The 20,103-nt window shown below is 38.7% G+C and overlaps 1 protein-coding gene across 1 annotated transcript; it reads right to left on the minus strand.

The window, feature by feature from the left end:
- Window positions 1-1,103: 1,103 nt before the first annotated feature.
- Window positions 1,104-19,543, minus strand: LOC119770489. The gene is made up of 3 exons (XM_038265482.1): window positions 18,565-19,543; window positions 1,244-1,342; window positions 1,104-1,179 (listed from the first exon to the last, which is right to left on the minus strand). Exons 1-3 carry the CDS (start codon window positions 18,735-18,737, stop codon window positions 1,104-1,106), a joined length of 348 nt encoding a protein of 115 aa, XP_038121410.1. The 5' UTR covers window positions 18,738-19,543.
- Between the last annotated feature and the right edge of the window lie 560 nt (window positions 19,544-20,103).

The raw sequence follows: 20,103 nt of genomic DNA on the forward strand, positions 1-20,103 counted from the left end.
TCCCTAGAAAAAGTCTTTTCGTCGCAGGACGTGACTTCCCGAGCCCGAGCATGGATCTTATCAGGTTGGACGTGGTCGTCATCGTTTTTCCTTCCCTAGTTGTTGTCGAGGATTCCGGAAGGGTCTTCCCTGGTTTGGTTTTCTTCCCGGGAAGGGTTGGCCAAGACTGGGGAAGGGGGACGGCAAAACTATTACTGACTTACTATTGCATAACCTCACTGCCTGTGCCGGTTGGGATGAAGTTCCGTTTCGCTCAACTTGGCATTTTTCCGCTAGGACGGCGTTGGCATCGATGGAGGGAGGGCACTTGAATTAGGGTAGGGGGTCGTAACTTGGGCAGAAATCTCAAAGTTGCTGAATTGTTGTTGATTAGTTGATTTACTAAGTTGTTCAATTGTTTAGTTGTTGAGTTGCTAGCATTTTGGGATCTTGAACTTAGTCAAAACATCATTCCACTACCCAACTCTCACAAAGATTCAGCAGTCGTGATGAGAGTAAATGTTCAGAGGAAACGAAAGGACTCATCTATCCTCAACGTGTATGTGTTGGTGGACGAAGTCGCCGAATACAGCTAGGTAAGTTTGTGTGAGTTGGGCGATTTTTTTGCCCGGTGGTGTGGATTAGTGGTGGAAAAAGATTGGTATGATTAAAATAAATCCTTGAAATTAATTACGAGAGCGGATAGAAAAGTGGTCCGTACAACGCGACGGCACAAACTAGTGGGTAATCCACCCGAATGAATAGTTTTTAGGTTTTCTAGTTTCGAAAGATAACATCGCATTATTTATGTCACATTCCAGTTCTTTTTTCAAAAGAAGTTGTCTGTTGTCTGTTGTCTGTTGTCTTTTGTCTTTATAATCTTTTGTCTTTTGTCTTTTGTGTTATTTTGCTTGTTAGTTTTTAATTTGAAACAAATCAGTTGAAAAAATCAATTAATTTAGTGATCCTGTCGATTTATATATTCTACTAACCCCATCCTACTATAGAAAATTCATCAACCTAAAAACTGCAGCCAAAACCAGCAAACTAGAACAAATCCCGGGAAAGCTGTGCCGGTGTGTCCCGCGCTCTAAATTCACACCAAACACTTCCCGGGGGCACCCTCACTCGGTGCTGCTGCTGCTGCTGCTCCGTCCTGAATTATTAATAAGCTTTTCGCTGCAGACTCCACCGGAAACTCTGCGGACAAACAACGGTGAACTCCACGGGGTGTGTGTCACACGTGCCCTCACACACACTTTACGCTAATTTGACCACGCACACACATAAATACACGTGCTTGCCCGGCAGGTGGCCAATGGCCAAAGTGTTGCCATCCTGCTGGGCCAATCGTTTCAATACACTGGAAGTTTTCGAGAAAGTTTAATATTTTGAAAATTTCATTCATTTTAAATTTGTTTAATTTTCAACTTTGGTTGAAGATTTTTGTTAAATTGAAAAAATAAATATTATTTTCAAAGTTATTTTTTCCGTGTACCTCATTGAGAAATCTGTTTCTCATTTCGTCAATGACTCCATTCCGGAGTTCGGATGGGTTCAGATTTCTTGGTCGTTTCCAAAATCACCCTCCCCCGCAGCTATTTCTGGGGAAAACCTGCTCCTACAGGAACTCTAAAATCTCATTAATTTCGCTTTTCCTCCAGGCAATACGAAATTCGATTACTGGCGCGGTGCCGCCTATCCCTCCAATCTTCATCATCACCGGGAGGGGGGGGGGGGGGGGTGTCACATCTTTGGGCAGCTTTCGGGCCAACGACGGAATCGAATTTGAATTGTGTGTGGCAGTCTCCAACTTTTGGCTGTAAGGATGCCATTATCGTTTTCGATAGAAATCTATTAGGAACTGAAAGTTAAACAAAATAGCAAATTTTTATTTTTTTTTCTAATAAGAAATTTTAAAAATACATATTTTTCCGTGCATCACTTCATTCTTCTTCCCAAAGCCAGGCAAAAGTAAAATGAGAAACTTATCAAGTGGATGAAAAAAAAAATCTCTCAATTTCACTCAAAAGTGTCATCAAAATCATCAAATTTGATCTGGATGATGATGGCGCGATGTCGATGATGGAGGAAATCTTCGAATTTTTGCCCTCCGCTTCACTACTGAAGCATGAGATTATTGAAATTGGCGCTAGTATGGCTTTGAGGTGGAAAATTGGGGGAAAAAACATTTTCATCGTTCGAACTATGCTAGGTTTCTCCTGCAGGAGATGCTATAGATAAAGTTTGTTTTCTCAAGAAGGCTCAGCGCAATTGTTGTGCACGAACAAGCCAGGCCCTTTTGACATTGTTGGCTTCGATGTTGGAGGAAGGAAAGTTTGAGAGTCTAAAATTTCAAGGAATATTCTGGGATTTTTTCTTGAACAAGTTTATTTCAAGGAATTAAATAAGGAACTGTCGGTTTTCACCGATAAAATCAGTGTAATTCGATAACGATAAAGTAGGATAGGAACAAATTTTATTTGAAAATCAATCCAAAAATCTAAGAATAATTACTTGATAAATAAAGAGGATTCAACACTTTTGTGGCTGATAAGCCAAGTCACACTTTTAAACAGATTTACCATTTACCATGTTCGATCTCGAAATATTAACTAAAGTTAGAGTTTACCCAGATTTATTAAGCAATTCGTAAATAAATAACTATTTGATAATATTATCAACTTTAAAGATCTGACCACCCTGCTATCGGATATCGTCATTTCAAAGCGATTGAAGTATTTTCTTTAAAAGAAAAATACAATTTAAATAGCAATACAAATAATCTGGATCACTTTTCCAATTAATCATGAACATTGAAGATATGGCAACTCTGCAAAACAAATATCGCCCTTCTTCGGGAAACAATGTAGTACAGAGTAAAAACCATGTGTTTAAAAGATAAATTCAGCTGAATATCATAAAATTTGTAAGTATTTTTTTGTTTATTATCAAATTCGTTAATAATTTGCATTGTTTCTATTATTGCATCACTAGAATAAATAATTAGAGATTAGTTTGGTTGTTCAAATTATAAATACTAAACAAAATTCATAAAATACCGTAGTTTTTAAAATTTAGCATGAACTTTGATTTAATAGATTTTTTTTTGGTTCTAAAAAAATCTCAGAGTTATGGATTTTATCGAAAGTACTCGGTTTAAAAATTTGCAAAATGAGTATGCATGCATTTCCACTTATTCGAGTTTTTTTTAAATATATATTTTTTTAAAGTACCGTAATTTTTCGAAAAAAACTAAAATTTTCAAATTAAAAAAAAACTTTATCGTCCAGGCACGAGAATTAAACTCACAACCTCTGGATTGGAAACACAGCACGCCACTAGTCGAAACCCATCCCCTACCGGTCAGGATTCCTAATGAGCAGATTTAATCTTTGAAGGGATCTAGCATAGGGACGTGGCGTTGCATCGTGCTGCCACCGGTTTTTTTTTATGCGCAAGAGTGGAAAAATGCTGAGTCATCGTCTAAAAATAGACGGCGTCCTATCCCGCCCAGCAAAATGAAGTCGATAAAGTAGTCGGTTTCGATGAGAAAAAGTGGAAAACGTGGTCTAAAAATAGCGACGCCATCCCCCTATTGCCAAGCCAGACAGGAATCGAACCCATCACTTTCCGCTTACATGGCGAAATCCGTAACCTTTCGGCCACGGTAGCTCGGCCATTTGTATCACATTTTATGCGCATTATTTTTTTATAACTATAATTTACACCACATACCGTTTTGCCTTCCTCACTGAGGTAAGGCTATAATCCTGCTCTAAAATTGAACTTTTTATTAAAAGCTCGAAAACCCACATTGATGTATACATATCGACTCAGAATCGAAAACTGAACAAATGTCTGTGTGTATGTGTGTGTGTATGTGTGTGTGTATGTGTGTGTGTATGTGACCAATAATGTCACGCAGTTTTCTCAGCACTGGCTGAACCGATTTTGACCAAACCAGTCGCATTCGACTTGGTTTAGGGTCCCATACGGTGCTATTGAATTGTTTGAAGTTTCGATAAGTAGTTAAAAAGTTATGTATAAAAATGTGTTTTCGCATATTTCCGGAAGATGAATAAATGGCAGTAAACTGAACCAAACATCATCATGTTATACATCGTTATTTAGGTAATTGAAAGACCTTTCCAACGAGTCCACAACTTTGAAGATCTGGCAACCCTGTCTCGAGTTATAACCACTTAAGTGATATTTATGTACTTTTTTTGTAGCCGGATCTCATTTAAATGTATGTAAACAATGTCCGGAACCAGAATCCGACCCATCGTTGATTAGGTAATTGAAAGACCTTTCCAACGAATCTACAACATTGAAGATCTGGCAACCCTGTCTCGAGTTATAACCACTTAAGTGATATTTATGTACTTTTTTGAAGCCGGATCTCACTTAAATGTATGTAAACGATGTCCGGATCCATCATCCGACCCATCGTTGGTTAGGTAATTGAAAGACCTTTCCAACGAATCTACAACATCGAAGATCTGGCAACCCTGTCTCGAGTTATAACCACTTAAGTGATATTTATGTACTTTTTTTGTAGCCCGATCTCATTTAAATGTATGTAAACAATGTCCGGATCCATCATCCGACCCATCGTTGGTTAGTTAATTGAAAGACCTTTCCAACGAATCTACAACATTGAAGATCTGGCAACCCTGTCTCGAGTTATAACCACTTAAGTGATATTTATGTTCTTTTTTGTAGCCGGATCTCATTTAAATGTATGTAAACAATGTCCGGATCCATCATCCGTCCCATCGTTGGTTAGGTAATTGAAAGACCTTTCCAACGAATCTACAACATTGAAGATCTGGCAACCCTGTCTCGAGTTCTGACCCCTTAAGTGATATTTGTGTACTTTTTTGTAGCCGGATCTCACTTAAATGTATGTAAACAATGTCCGGATCCATCATCCGACCCATCGTTGGTTAGGTAATTGAAAGACCTTTCCAACGAGTCCAAAACATTGAAGATCTCGCAACCCTGTCTCGAGTTCTTTTTTTGTAGCTGGATCTCATTTAAATGTAGGTAAACAATGTCCGGATCCATCATCCGACCCATCGTTGGTTAGGTAATTGAAAGACCAACCCCTCGCAACCCTGTCTCGAGATATCCCGACTTAAATGATATTTATGTACTTTTTTGTAGCCGGATCTCATTTAAATGTATGTAAACAATGTCCGGATCCATCATCCGACCCATCGTTGGTTAGGTAATTGAAAGACCTTTCCAACGAGTCCAAAACATTAAAGATCTGGTAACCCTGTCTCGAGTTCTGACCACTTATAATGCCACTTATGAGCCCTTGAGTGATATGTGTGTTTTTTTGGATCAAATTTGTGTCCAAACCCATCATATTACATATCACCCATTGTTGGAAAAGAGTGAGGAAGGCACCAACCACATAGGTGGATTAAGTTAGTTTTTTCAACTCAAATTTCAATGAAAATACGATATTTTGTGAAAATATCAGTATTTTACTAAAAAAAGGAAAGTAAAAATGCATACAAAATTTCGCATATTTTCATTCCAAATTACAATAATTTGAGTTTTGCCTTCCTCACTGAGGTAAGGCTATAATCCTGCTCTAAAAATGAACTTTGTATAAAAAACGTCGTAGACCCACCTTCATGTATACATATCGATTTAGAATCGAAAACTGAACAAATGTGTATGTGTGTGTGTATGTATGTATGTGACCAACAAACTAGCTCATGTTTCTCGACACTGGCTGATCAGATTTGACCCGAACCTGTTGCATTTGACTTGGTTTAGGGTCCCATAGATCGAGTTTTATACAGATTGAAGTTTCGATAAGTAGTTCAAAAGTTATGTATAAAAATGTGTTTTCACATATATCTGGATCTCACTTAAATGTACGTAAACTATGTCCGGGTCCATCACCCGACCTATCGTTGGTTAGGTTATCAAAAGTCCTTTCCAACGAGCCTAAAACATTGATGATCTGGCAACCCTGTCTCGAGATATGCCCACTTAAGTAATATTGATGTAATTTTTTGAAGCCGGATCTCACTTAAATGTATGTAAACTAAGCCCGGATCCACCATCCGACCCATCGTTGGTTCGATTATAAAAAGACCTTTCCAACGAGTCCAAAACATTGAAGATCTGGCAAGCCTGTTTCGAGATATGCCCACTAAAGTGATATTGATGTATTTTTTGGAAGCCGGATCTAACTTAAATGTATGTAAACTATGTCCGGATGCACCATCCAACCCATCGTTGGTTAGGTTTTCAAAAAACCTTTCCAACGAGTTCAAAACATTGAAGATCTGGCAACCCTGTCTCGAGGTATGGCCACTTAAGTGATATTTATGTACTTTTTTATTCCGGATCTAAAAAATAAATGATATTTTTGCACAATTCCATCATATAAGCTATTGTTGGTAACAAGTGAGGAAGGCTCCAACCACATAGGTGGATTAAGTTAGTTTTTTTCATAAAACAAGTTATTTCGCCAAAAAAATGTTTTTCTTTCTGAAAATTCTGATAAAAAGCAAATGTCAAGAATGTTTCACAGTATTTTTTTTCCTTGCAAATTATGAAAATTTTATTATTTTCTAAAACTAACCTAACTTTTGTGAACATTTTAGTATTTTACAATGAAAAAAATGAGTTGAGTGAAAATACGTAAAAAATTTTGCATCGTTTATATGCGCTTCGTTTTATACCGACATTTCGAATCATGATTTTTTTTAACTTTACGTACTTTCAAAATCATTGCATTTTTTTCTCAATGAAAGTTTTGAAATGGTTAAAGTCAATTAAAAAAAATTAAGGCCATTGCAAATTTTATTTCAAGTTTTGGTCCTCTCTCCCTCCTTCAAAATTGCCTAAAAAAATCAGAAAAAACTGAACTTGTACAATTCAGAAGTTTTTTTTGAAAAGGTCCAATAAACCAAATTTTCACTTTTTGCTTTTTGGGTGTTTTCCAATACCCCTGACTCAAGACGGTTTCAAAAACACTTAAAAAGCAAAAACTGGAAATTTGGTGCATAGGACCTTTTTCAAAAAATTCCAGAAATGAATGAAAGCATCTTGAAATATATTGTATAATATTCATTTCAGTATTTTGATAAAAGATTGTTTACAAATTTTGACTTTTGGGACCGCAAATTGGAAAAAAATACATAGAACTTCTTGAAAAAAAAATGTTTTCATAATTTCATTAATATTTTGCAATTATTTGGTAATAGCATAATTGTAATCGCTTGAAAACTTTGAAAGTTGAGCTTGAAATTTATTTATATATTATATTATTGCAAAATAATCGAAAGTACGAATAAATAAAAAGTAAATTTAAAAAAAAAGTCAAAGGATACATATATTTTAAACATTCTGGCAATCTGAGAGCACTGCCAACACTTAAAAACAAAATTTTGAAAAAAAGAGATTCAAAATCGTGCCTCAATTATCTCGAATAACGCAATTTCCAAAATACATTTTCAATTCCGCAAATCAGAACTTCTCACGTTTTCATCTCAAACACAGCTCCAAATCGATACAGAAAAATTGCAATCAATCATTAATTAAATTGCCCTACTTAGTAGCAGGAGCAGCAGCGGCGGTAACTCGCCCCATACCGTCCAATTTTCTCCCCTTCACCAACGGTCACGTTTTTGTTTCGCACGAATTTTTCCACTCTTTTCATCACAGGAAAAAAAAGACGTGCCGAATTTTCCTTCGAAGCAGCTTCCACGCCGACAGCTGGCGTTCCTGTTGTTGTTTTCCGTTGCTGGGGAGAAAAACTAGAAAAATCGATTTCTCGCGCCAAAATCGAAAAAGTTGTCGTTTTTTGTTCTTGGGAAGCCAGGATCGGGTTCATTAAAACGAACTTTTTCCTTGCCTTGGAAAAGCAGCTAAACCAGCCTGTGGCACTTCTAATAAGGACATTAGATTTTCGACGAAAACGAATGACTTGTTTGAAGAAGAGATTTGATCACTCAACTGCACGCAGTTGAAAAACATCTGCCAAACAACTGAAAACGAAAAAAAAAATGGATAAAGCGGAAAAGCGAAATGATTGAATATTCAAATTTATTTTCCTGCACGAATGTTCGAAGGGAAAAACATGCCGGAAAAGCGACACACACACTCGAACGAAAAACTCTCTAAACGAAGGTCTAATCGAATCACGGAGCCGGAAAAACTTTCGCACCTAAAATGTCCCTGCCTCTTAATGCAAGTCGAAAAAGATAGACCAGGGATGATGTTTTTCTCTCCTGCTGCCACCCGAAGACACAGACTCTTCGACAAACTTTATAATATTCATTTTCGTATATGAGTCTCATTAAAAATTAAAAGCATCTTCAAAACTTAATTTCAATTTTGGATTTGCATAGAAGAGACGCGTTCTCTCTCTCTCTTTCTCTGTTTCCATCAAACTTGTCTATTTCTTCAAGGTGAGACGAGTTCTTTTTCTAGGACACGAAAAACTTTTCCTCAAAGAGAGCGCTTGCAAGATTCGTCCAGAGGAGTGAGAGAGAAGGAGAGCGGGGAGCGAAGAGGAAGTATTTGCATTTCCCAGGAGAGCCGCTTCCGGCGCGACTCGCGAAAGAAGCATTCTTCATCAAACAAATAATACACACCGGGAAAAATAAACTGGGAGCATCCGCCGGTAGGGGTGGGTTGCAAAACAGGAAACGCACTTTTTCCAATGTTCAAATTTGCAGTGTAAGGGAATAAACCCTTTCTCATCAAACACCTATCTTCGTCATATGGAGAGTTTGATGCTCGATTAACATTCCAACGCCCAAGGCTCCAATAAAGTTGGAACGGTAACTTCAACTCGCTGGTTCTCGGGCCTAACTCAACCAATCAAGATGATTCTTCTTTCCAGTGATTTGTTAGGATGTCTAGATCATTCTAGAACTTTGCAGAACTTAATTTGATCAAATCTGTAATTTTTGTGATCAAAAACATCGTTCCAACTTTTTTTTCGCGTGTAAAAAAAATTCGCCAAAAATTCCGCGGAGGCAGTCGTTTTAAAAAAGGTGGAACGATGTTTTCGGTCGCAGAAATTACTGATTTCATCAAATTGAGTTCTGCGAAGTTCTAGGATCATTTAGACATCCTAACAAATCACTGGAAACAAGAATCGTCCCGATTGGTTGAGTAATGCCCGAGAACCAGCGAGTTGAAGTTACCGTTCCAACTTTTTTGGGAGACTTGGGCGTCCGTGTAAGTTGGACATGCGTTGGGCGTTCCAGTGTTAAACCTCCAAAAATACTATTTAGGCCATAAACTTACCAGCAACAGCACCGCCTTTAGTAAGCACACAAATTTATGCCGTTTACGGACCAAAAAGATTAAATTTAATGCACTTTTGATCATAATTTATATTTTGCGAGATCATTTCCCATCATTTTGGTGGCACACACATCCACACGCAAGATCAGAGGTTAACTGCTTAACGAAAGTCGCCATCAATATCTTTTCACTTGCGCTAACGATTTCAAAGCGCTTAAGATATAAAATAACTTCCAACTACCGGCAACATGTTCTTTTGCACATTAGTTAGTCACTCACTTGAAAAATAATGCCGAAAAATGTAAATAATTAGCAAGCACCATCAAAAACAAACGTGCTAAGTCTTCTGACGTTTGAATTTTGAATACCCATTCCAATCGAAGACTGCAAGTGCTGCTAGGAAACTTTTGCTATAAATGCTACTTTTCGTGAGTGTTCGTTTAAAATTTCATCAATTTTGGCAGCACTAAGCAGACCCAAAAGAGCGCTGGAAGAAAAAAAGAACTAAGCTGAAAATAGAAAAATGGGCGTGGCCCAATGCACTCGACTGATTAGAATGCATTTTTGAAATATTTTTTTAATGCTTGTAAAAGAAATAGCGTAACTTTTAATAAAAGGGATAATAAGCAGAATTGTTCACAGAAAGTTGCTCTACTCGTTGGTGTACTTAGATTTAGTGAATTTCAAAGAACAATCCAGATTATCCAGCATCATTCAAACACGACCGCTTATTAGGCTTAAAATGGGCATATTTCCCCTAGCTCACCAAGTCACGAAGATCACTTTTTTTATGTAATTTAACCATGAATTTAAGTGTAAACAGTGAAATTACACATAACGGGACGCTTGTGGCTCGGAGCGAAGAAGTGAAATTACACATAAAAGTATGTAAATTTACGGTAGGTAATCCGTAATTCTCTAGAATTAAGCAACTTTTTGAGAGTTCCAGTTTTGTATTTTTATCTATGCAATCTATATGCAAAACATGTAATCTGGCAAATTTTCAAAACAAATTACAATGTTTTCAAGTTACAGGCACTTTCAAGCTGAAATATTCAATTTTGCTACCTTTTTCTAAGTAAGCATCAACATTTCCCGTGCTCCTAATCCTCATTCCTCTACCGGTTAATGGTGGAGATGAGAGCGACCAGCAATGGACGGCTTTCATGGTGCTACCTGTCCTGTTCTGGTAGGATTGGTTTTCATTCCCTCTAATCAATTTCTAAGCAACCTGGGCTGGACAATTATCACACAAACATGACTAAATCCAGTCTGCAACCCGCTAAGATGACGATCTCTATGCGAAGGCGAATGCGAAATATTCGGAAAATGTTTAGATCGTTGCAAATATTTTTTGAAGTTTACGTCCCTCAACTCTGATCAAAGTCGAAGGGGGCAAAAAATAAAAAAAAAGTTTAAAATTGAAATTACAGGCCCGGTGTCAACATTTGAGCATGAGCATGAGCATGGTTGACTGCCAATGAGCTGCTACTCCGTTATTGACAGATCAGCTGAAGTTAAACAATGAATCAAAAATGATCAGTGGGAGCCAACCATCCGTTCACTGTTTAACCTCTGAAGATCTCTACTTTATTAGTCAATACCGGCGCCCTCCCAAGAAGCCTGCAGTTCAACGAAAGGGAGGAATGTTAGTCCGATAGTTGAAGTTGCAGACTCATAAAGCACATAGTTTTTCGCTATATAGGGGAACTATACCCTTTCTCAGCCTATTTCTATTATCGGCCTATCAGCACTTTTATCATGAATTACAGCTTAAATAAAGTGTTTTTGACTGTTTCAAAGTAATAAATAGCTCAAATAAAAGTGAGCAAGCAACTCTTTATTGTTGATACATCTGAAAATGTTGATTTAATAGCGGAAAACGGCAAAAGTGATGAGAATTGGTCGAACGGCTTAGTGTGATTAAAATGGGTATATTTCCCCTACTTGTTGATACCGCTTGAGACCGTTGAATCCACAGCATCTCCTTCAAGCATCACGTAATTATTTTTTTTGGGTTAGTAGGATAAGGTATTGGCTTTTCGATGCCTCCCGAGCTACGACGCTATGGAGAGGATTTTCATAACAGACCCGTCGGCGAGCCTTCCGAGCAACGATGCTATGGGAAGGTATTTCTGGTTAACACACAAACTCACTCACACACAGTTATTTTGCTCCACTATTAACTCAACGATCCAAATTGTCAGTGCGTCTTTCGTTCATTATATAGAAATGGCTTTTTCACCGCAAAAAATAAAACCTTATTCGAAAAAATTTAAACACAATATACCCGACACCGTGCCTTCCGATCCACGATGATATAGGAAGGGCTTTGAAAATCACAAAAGAAATCACTTTTCACTCCGAATATTTTTTACGACCACGCGCTTCCTTTGACAATAATGCACACTTACAGGCCCGGTGTCAACATTTGAATGAAAAAAGTGTTTTAAAATGTATCATGCAATCATTGATTCCAAAGTTTCTAAATACTGACGAAAATTTTATTTTTGCGAGAAAAAAAAGTTTTTGCGGTGCTGTACATTGTAATTTCATAAAAGTTCAAATTATTTTTAAATGTGTTAAATATGATTATCAATGCAGAAAAAGGCATTTAAGATTGTTCTCAGTTGATTAGACTTCTATTTCCATTGAAATTTTGATATTTATTTGAAAAAAATATTTTTTTTGCCACCTGATTTTTTGGGGTGACATAAACATTGAAAAATATTTGCAACGGCCTTATTATTTTCGAATGGTTGATAAAAATTCCTACATTTTTCATTTGTAATTTTGATGATCGTTTATTTCGTTCTTGAGATTTGAAATAACTGACTGATAACTAATAGGTAAAGTTCAATTTGTGGATCAGATCAAACAACTGACAAATTCCATAATTTCTGTTTTCGTCAAGGTATGATAGACCAACTCCCTGAACACTTTGCGATCATCAGAATTGTTTTTTTTTTGTGAATTTTCAGCGAAAAAGTAAATTTATAGTTTCGAGAATAAATCATGAGTAAGAGACGATTTAAGCTCAAAGTTTTGCCATGCGTAAAGCGAAGTGTCAAACTTGGTGAGCGTTTATCTCTAAACACCGAGTTGATTTACGGGTGCCACGATATCTCGAGATGAGATGGACAAAATTGGCTGAAATTTCGGGTGAGGTCTCTCGAGGCATATCCCGTGTGCATGACGAAGCCGGATTTGGAAATCTTGCTTTTTTAAAAAAAATACAAAAATCAAAAACTAACGATTGTTTTATATGAAAAACATAAAAAATAATTTTATTTTTTTTGAAAATGAACTTTTTGAAAATCGGCCTTCGTCATGCACACGGAACCAGTTTAACGAGTCTTCACCAAAATTTTGAGCCGATTTGGTCAAAGCAGTGTTGAGATATCGTGGCACCCGTTTTTTAAAACTGCAAACTTAAAATAGCTATATCTCGGCGAAGGCACAATCAAATGTGTTCAAATTTATTTCATTCATAGATGAAAATGTATTTTTAATGTCCTGAAAGCAGATTTGAAAAAAAAGTTTATGCGTGTGCTCAAACCAACCTCTGAAATGTATGCCGATTAACATGTATGTAACCCCTTAAGCAATCATGCAAACGCTGGAATTTTACTAAAATATTATCCTGAGGAATCCCAAATCTATCATACCTTGACGTTTACTGACATCAACTTCAAAAATGTCGAGATGTGTTGTTTGAAAGTAATTTTCAATGAAGCAAAATCTTGCCCATCATGACTTCTAGCAAAGCACCACCCTTATCCATCAATCGATCTCCGTCCATCGCGGACGTCTAAAAATTTACGTAACGTGCCCTCTACCATCGCCGTCTTCACATTCATCTTCATCCAGGTGGGTGCGGGTGGTATAGAACAGCCGAACGTGCCTACCACAAATTGCACGTTCCAAAAGTCAAGTCCACTTCACCTTTTCTTTTTTGGTTTCTTTTTTTCGCCGTGTAGTGGCCCCCAAGAGAACCACAAAAACAAACCGTTTCCAAAAGTTACCGTTCCAATGTCATAACTTCCGATTCCGTGACGGCGCGAGGACAAAAAAAGAGCGAGCTCCACGACCAAATCAACCGTCATAAATCCAGTGGTAGGTGGTGTAGTTTGTGGTTCTCCAAGGACCAAGGACCACGACTAGGTATCAAGTCAACCGTTCAGGTTTATCCCGGAATGACAGTAGATTAGTTCCCAGAAAGTGTCCTGTTCGTTTGGGGAAATTCCCCGAGGTATTTGGAAAATTGAGTTGTTTCTGTTGAGGTTGAACCTTAACTGACTTTAGCTATAGCAAAGAATTATGTTTATCAAAGTTTTCTCTGAACAAAAATTGCGTATCTGGCAACACTTCTTGCACGCATTTCACCATAAAAATCATTTAATTGTGTCTCGAATGTTTTTTTTTTTGTTTTTTTTTCATGTTGACTTTTGATCATATTAAGGGCTTTTGTGAATAAATATGATGTCAGTAATCAATTTAAATGTATTTCTAGACTATTAAGGGTTACATAATCGAATCCAAATTTCGCTCAATCATTCAATCACCCGCAAAGTCACCAGAATTTTATGCAATTCGATGTGAGAAACACAATACACACATCAAAAAATTGTGCTGCGTAAGCAACGAACCTTATGAGAAAAAAGCAAAAAAAAGATGATAAAGACGAAGCTCGATCACGATTATTGAACCCACAAAAAAGCGGGGGTAAGTTTCCTAAAAAGCTCAAACAAGCAAAAAGCGAAAAAAAAAACCCCGACATGCCGGGTTGTATGCCGACTGTGATGGCGCTCCTGCGGTTGACAGCACGGCCCTGTCACTGAGTGAGTGAGAAGTGTTTTCTTGCGAGTTGTAGTGCGCGTTATCTTGTTGGAAAGTTTGTTGTCTCGGCGGGGCAGGGGCGTCAGTCGGGGGTAAGAATTATTCAGCATCAATACCAGGAGAATGGGCAAATTTGTATGGGAGCTGGTCCAAGGATGTACACGAACGGGAGAAACTTCATTCGAAAGATCTCGCCAAGACATGAAAAAAAGTCTTCTGGACAAACTCTCTAAACCCCGGGGTTCAAAAGTTACAAGTTGTTGAAGTTTGAGTATTTTGGGTTAAAATGTTCCAAAAAACGTTTTTTTACTATTTCTAAAATCACTCATAAAATCCTTATTTTATTGTGGATTTCGATCATCTTCACTTCTTTCGACGCGTATCAGCAAAAACTATGAGTTCTGATATGTCTTAGCATGATTGAAACATGATTTCTCTTTTTTTATCCGTTTGAACCGTTTGAGCAAGAGGCATTCCATAAAAACAAGTCGAAACTTGAAGATTTTGAAAGCGGATCCTACCCAGACTGCTTCAGTTAGTATGGAAGGCTACAGTGCATTGGTGTAACAACTTATTGAGATTTTCTGGTTCGTCCAAGAACTCCTTGGAGTTAAGACCGGTGGATAACGATTATCCGAAGGCCTTGGACAAATTTCTCTTCGGATAATCGAAATTTTGGATAATCAAAACTTCGGATAATCGAATCTGGATAAAATAACATTTACATTGCCTTATTTTGAGTACTTAACTGTTGATTTTTTACTTTGTTGAGATCAGTGATTACGAAATTTCGACTTTGTTTGTAATACACTCCAATCGTCTTCGCCAAGACAACCTGATTTTGATATTCTTCTTTCGATCGTTTCACACACAAACAGCCCTCTGGTACCACTGTAAATATCTAGAACGTTTGACAGTCACCAAAACCTCGAAGAGTCCACGCATTAGTATGTGTGAAGAGCCCACCTTACGGATGTATTGGATAGAGTTTGTGCATTACACAGAAAAAAAATCAATTCTCGAAACCGTGAAGTCAGTTCACGATTATGAGAACCAAGAAGGAATATATTCACGTTTATGGTGCAAATGCACCATACTCATGAATAAATTCCTTCGTGGATCTCACATTCGTGAACTTAATTCACGATTACGGGAATTGATTTTTTTCTGTGTAGTTTGTGTGAAGAGCCCACCATCACCAAAGCTTTGGATGAAGAAGTATTGGTGTCTTCTAATTGTTTACATCAAAATAGGGAAATGGCGAACGCGAAAAAAGTTAACCAAAACTAATATTGTTGTGTGAAAAATATTACAAAATTCGGTTTAAGTGGTTACGCGAGTGGTCCTGTTTATCTTGGGTATGTTTCCGGATGTATATCGTGTGTGTATGAGGCCGGAATCGAAGGAGCTCTTGGATCGGCTGGTGTAAATTTACCTCTTCAGAAGACTGGTACCGGAACCGGTTCTCGTTCTTTCGGAGCAAGAACCCGTCAGGAAGCTGCGTGGAGTAAGTAAAGAACCTTCCACAAAAGCAAAGAAGGATCAACAAATTTTAAGGAAAAATCCGAACCGACCGGGAAAATCTGGGACCGGGGATCGAGATCTCTAGAATTTCTTGGAATCCACGCGGAAGGAACATTCTTAAAAGAGACCTGGACATGCGGCAAGTGTAACAAAAACATAATTTGAGAAACGTCTGTGCACTTTGTTCATTATTCAAAATCTGACAGTAGACACCTTCGTTTGCTTCTTTGTTTTCTTGATGTTCGTCATCGAATATTTTGGTTTCATAAACATGGCGGCAGTGACAGAGGGCTGCACACAAACGAATGAGTGCTAGGCAAAGTCACTCACACAGTCATTGACTTCTCTCTAGAAATACAATCGCTCAGAGAACGGTCGTTTGACATTCTAACGAGATTCCGATCAGCTCTCCCGTGATCGCAACCATATGACTTCTGTCACCACGCAGCAAACACATGGGAGAGAGAGACAAAAACGAGAGAAAGAGAAAGAGCACGTTTTCTCGTTCGGGCGGCTGCTTGAGTGATTTTATTTTTCGGTTGTTTCGTCTTTGCGTTTACGTTCACCGACTGTCGCCAAGCAATGACGATCATGATATACGCTGAGTGTCAGGGATCAAGTTTCGTTTTGGGAAATTTTCGCTGACAGAAAGTTCTATCAAATATCGAGGAGCCACATTCAGTGATAGATCCTTTTCAAGCATTGGTTGAGATCGATCAGAAATTTTGATGAAAAAGATAAGTAATGAGTAAACATGTTGAGGCCGGACGATACTATTATGAATCATAAAAGTAAAAGTAAATCTTTCCCTGTTTCTGAGGGGAACACCTGTGAAGAGTATCGGGGCCGGCATTTACAAAGCGTTATGTTAACATGTTAAGATTAATGTTAACATTCTAGAACGTTGTCTTCCTAAGGTGTCTTGAAAAGGTCCAGTTGGTGACGATACACTACCTTTCCTTTACTTAAGCAATCGAATCCAGAAGGGAAAACATGTGTAAGTGTATTTGAGAATTGTTTAAATTTTAGTTTTATTTCACTATTTTAGCGTAGGGGCAAATCAGGACCACAATCTGAAAAGAACAACAGTTTTTATGGCACTCGAATGTCTAACATTTGAAAATTGATACATTAGTTTTGTTCATTTGTGTCTATTCTAACTAAAACCAATCAAAGCCTTAGTTATTCTACTTAAAAAAAAGGCTTGAGAATTTGGTCTTTTTCCATATTTTTTTAAAATTTTCACCAGTTATAAAAAAGTTCTGCCAAATGTAGCCTTAACCCTATTCTGCCCAATTTTTTTTTCGAAAATTTTAATTTTTCCCGTATTCAGGAGGTATTTTTAAGCAACTTTTTCTACGAGAAACTTGACTCTTGTTTCATTTTTAGTAATTTAATTGCATTTATCTTGTTTAGTTTATGTTTGTTTTTGGTAATATTCGGCCTATTCTTCCACATTCTATCATTACATTTTGCCTACCTAATTTATTCATGTTTAACAGTCACTTTTTAAATTTTTTGTTTGTTTTTTTACATTTTCTGCTATAACATGGTACCACTATTATTTAAATTGTAAAAGAATGCGTAGATGCATTGTCTGGGACACTAGAAAAAATACTGCAGACTTCTTTTTACTTTAAATAAAGAAAATGTTAGTAAAAAACACAACCAAAGTTGATCCCTGAAAAAAAAAACATTTTTTAAAACATTAGCAAGATCACATAAAACAAGGAAAACTTCCAACCTATAAATTTTCTAAAATTCTAAGAGTTCTTCTTTCCATGCTTTCTAAAGTTCAAAAATTGGTTGAAAAATGGATTTTTGGCTATTTTTTAAATCGAAGCCCGTCTAAAGGCGGCGTTGGGTTGTAGAGGGTTAAAGCTAGAAGACGGTGTTTTAGGGGATTGCAGACTGGACTTCGTCATGTTTATGTGATGATTATCTAAGCTCCGGTGGTCTAAGAAGAAATAAAGAGTCCAAAAGACCTATGTGAAATTTTGTTATGCATCGGTAAACGAACATGTTTCTGTTAACTGTGAGAATAGATTTTCAACACTATGCCCGCTCCTCGGAAATTGTTGATGTTCCACTTTTTTAAGGGGATAAGGGAAATTCTCCACGGTTTCCCCAAGTAAGTTTCACTTAGAGTTGGGCCTGTTGTTGGTGGATGGTCCGCTAAATTACGTTAAATGAAAATTGTAAGTCCTAAGTAGGTATTCAAATTAAATGCTTGACCGATGCTTGAATTCTATATCAGTCTGAGTCCTTCAAATACACATCGTTATGTCTTTTGATTCATATGAAAATAAATATATTTAACTTTCAAAAAGAAATTTATTGTGAAAATGCTTGTTCGACAACCTAACAGATCTTGAGTGTGGAAATTCTGGTAAACAAAATTGTGAAAGAAATTTCACACTGCACTGCTAAACTCTGCAAACGTCATCTTTCAATTAGTATCCAGAAATTTGTCGAAAATAACATTTCTATTAATACAATCAATTTACTTCTGAAACGCTAATCAATGCACCCTCCTCTCCCTCCACAACCCTTACTTCCCCACTGCTTTCGCACACACTCACTCAGGTGAGCCTCTGTAACCCATTACACCGCTTCTCACAGCCACCTATTAGATAACAAGTGTTGCGGCCAGTGTTGCCAGCACCTTCCGTCCACGGCGGCCCAATTGCCATCACAACAAAGCCCCCTACAATACCGGACGGATTCCAACTGGAATTGACCTTGCGTCTGCTCTCCTGGACGGACAGGATTATGTAAGTTGGATAGGTTGCCTACTAGGACTGTCACCAGACAGGTTAAAATTAGGTTCTGGAGCCAGTGCCGCCAGCAGCAGGCGCCCCCGCTCATTAAGTTGCCACCTCATTTTGCTAATACTGATAACAAGAAACACTTTCTTTCCCTCTTGACGAAAGAGGACTTACCAGGTGCAGCACGGTGTTGACCACCTCCCGGTTGGAGACCTGGCCGACCTCGATGAGGCCGATCAGGACGGCAAACTTGAGGTTGTCCGTCATCGACATTTTGACGACCTCCTCCGGTCGCTTGATCTCGCTGAAGGGCGGCCTCGTGAGGTCCGCCATTCTGACGACCCGGTCCACCCTGGCCGGAATCACCTTTGCTCCGGGGTAGGACACTTCTTCCTGGGGATGTGCCCCTTTTAAGAAAGGGGGGTGGTCACTCAATGCAATTTATCTTTTCGAAATCACTCTTTGAGGGGGGAGGACACTCCTTTCGCCCACTCTTAAGCACACACTTCCTCAAGGGGACAATCCTTCTGCCTCCGGAGCTCCGGAACAAAACGGAACCCTCCACTAGACCCGCCCCTCTGTGTCACGTAGCACTTCTGTAGAGGAACTCCTAGCGCCCCTGGAGAGGGCTGTGGATCCGGCACGTAAGGATTCCAGCTTCTTCCGACAGGATTTTCCAGAAAAACTCTTCTCCAGTGAGAAAATGATTCACATTTTTTCACACGCACGCACACACATACACAGCTACACACACACACGCAGCACTTCTAGTTGGATACACCAGCAGCAATCGCAGCAAGCTCGGCAAAATTGGGGTTCTTCACGCGAGTTGCCACCGCAACCGGGTTTGGCCACGTACCGCCTACTACCGTTCGCCCGACCCGCGACTACGACGTTCGGTTCCGGACGTCCGCGAACGCGCGCGTTTCCCGTAAAGGCGTTGAAGAAAAACACGGACACAACCCGCGGACACGGGACCCTTGCGAGAGAGACACACAGCACCAGTACCGTAGCAGTGGATCGACGCGAGCAAAATCATCGATTTTCGCTTTTTTCCCTATCATCCAACCCTCTATCCAGCAGCAGCAGTGCAGTGCAGAAGAAGAAGCGACGACGACGACGATATCCAGACTTCTGACAGTTGTGTGTGTGCCGTCCTGCTTGCGCAATCGTATTGGAACTCTGGTGGAGTGAGTGAGACGCGGCGATGTCAAGAGCTGGAGCGCTGTGGTAAACGAGGGAGTGCCTGCTGAAAGAGCGGTCGAGTGTGTGCGTGAGAGCGCTTTGCGTAGTGACAGGTGCCGCTGACAGCGAGCCATTCTTGTATAAACGTCACGCGCTGGTATAAATGCGTTCGACCGGTTTACTCGGTTTATCTGACAGAAAGGAAAGGGGAAAGCAAGCTGCCGCTAAGTTTGTTATGGTTTCGAGAAGTTGCCGTAAACAAAAATAGCAGGTTTGTACCGGTCGTAAACGGAGCATTTAATTGATTGTATTCTCGTTTTAGGTGATGTAGCGAGCATCTACAAGGGAATGGATTCTACAAACTCAGCCGAATGTCAACATTCTTGGTTTGAACGCAGAATAAAGAATACCAAATAAAACTATCAAATCGGATGTCATCAGCCTTGATTACATCAAGTTGTCGTGGTTGATTGGATGCGGATTCTGCCCACTAAGTGGAACGTCGAGGGTTCAA

Source organism: Culex quinquefasciatus, chromosome 1 (genome assembly GCF_015732765.1).
Source record: "Culex quinquefasciatus strain JHB chromosome 1, VPISU_Cqui_1.0_pri_paternal, whole genome shotgun sequence".
Taxonomy (NCBI): Eukaryota; Metazoa; Arthropoda; class Insecta; order Diptera; family Culicidae; genus Culex; species Culex quinquefasciatus.

What these genes read in the sequence shown, in the direction of transcription:
- LOC119770489 (XM_038265482.1), bottom strand. Translation starts at nt 18,737, where the DNA reads ATGGCGGACCTCACGAGGCCGCCCTTCAGCGAGATCAAGCGACCGGAG. An exon ending in CACCTGGTAAGTCCTCTTTC is followed by an intron (nt 1,343 to 18,564) that starts GTCAAGAGGGAA and finishes GAAAACTTCCAG; the next exon opens with TGTATTGAAACGATTGGCCC. An exon ending in GTGTGCGTGGTCAAATTAGC is followed by an intron (nt 1,180 to 1,243) that starts GTAAAGTGTGTG and finishes GTTTGTCCGCAG; the next exon opens with AGTTTCCGGTGGAGTCTGCA.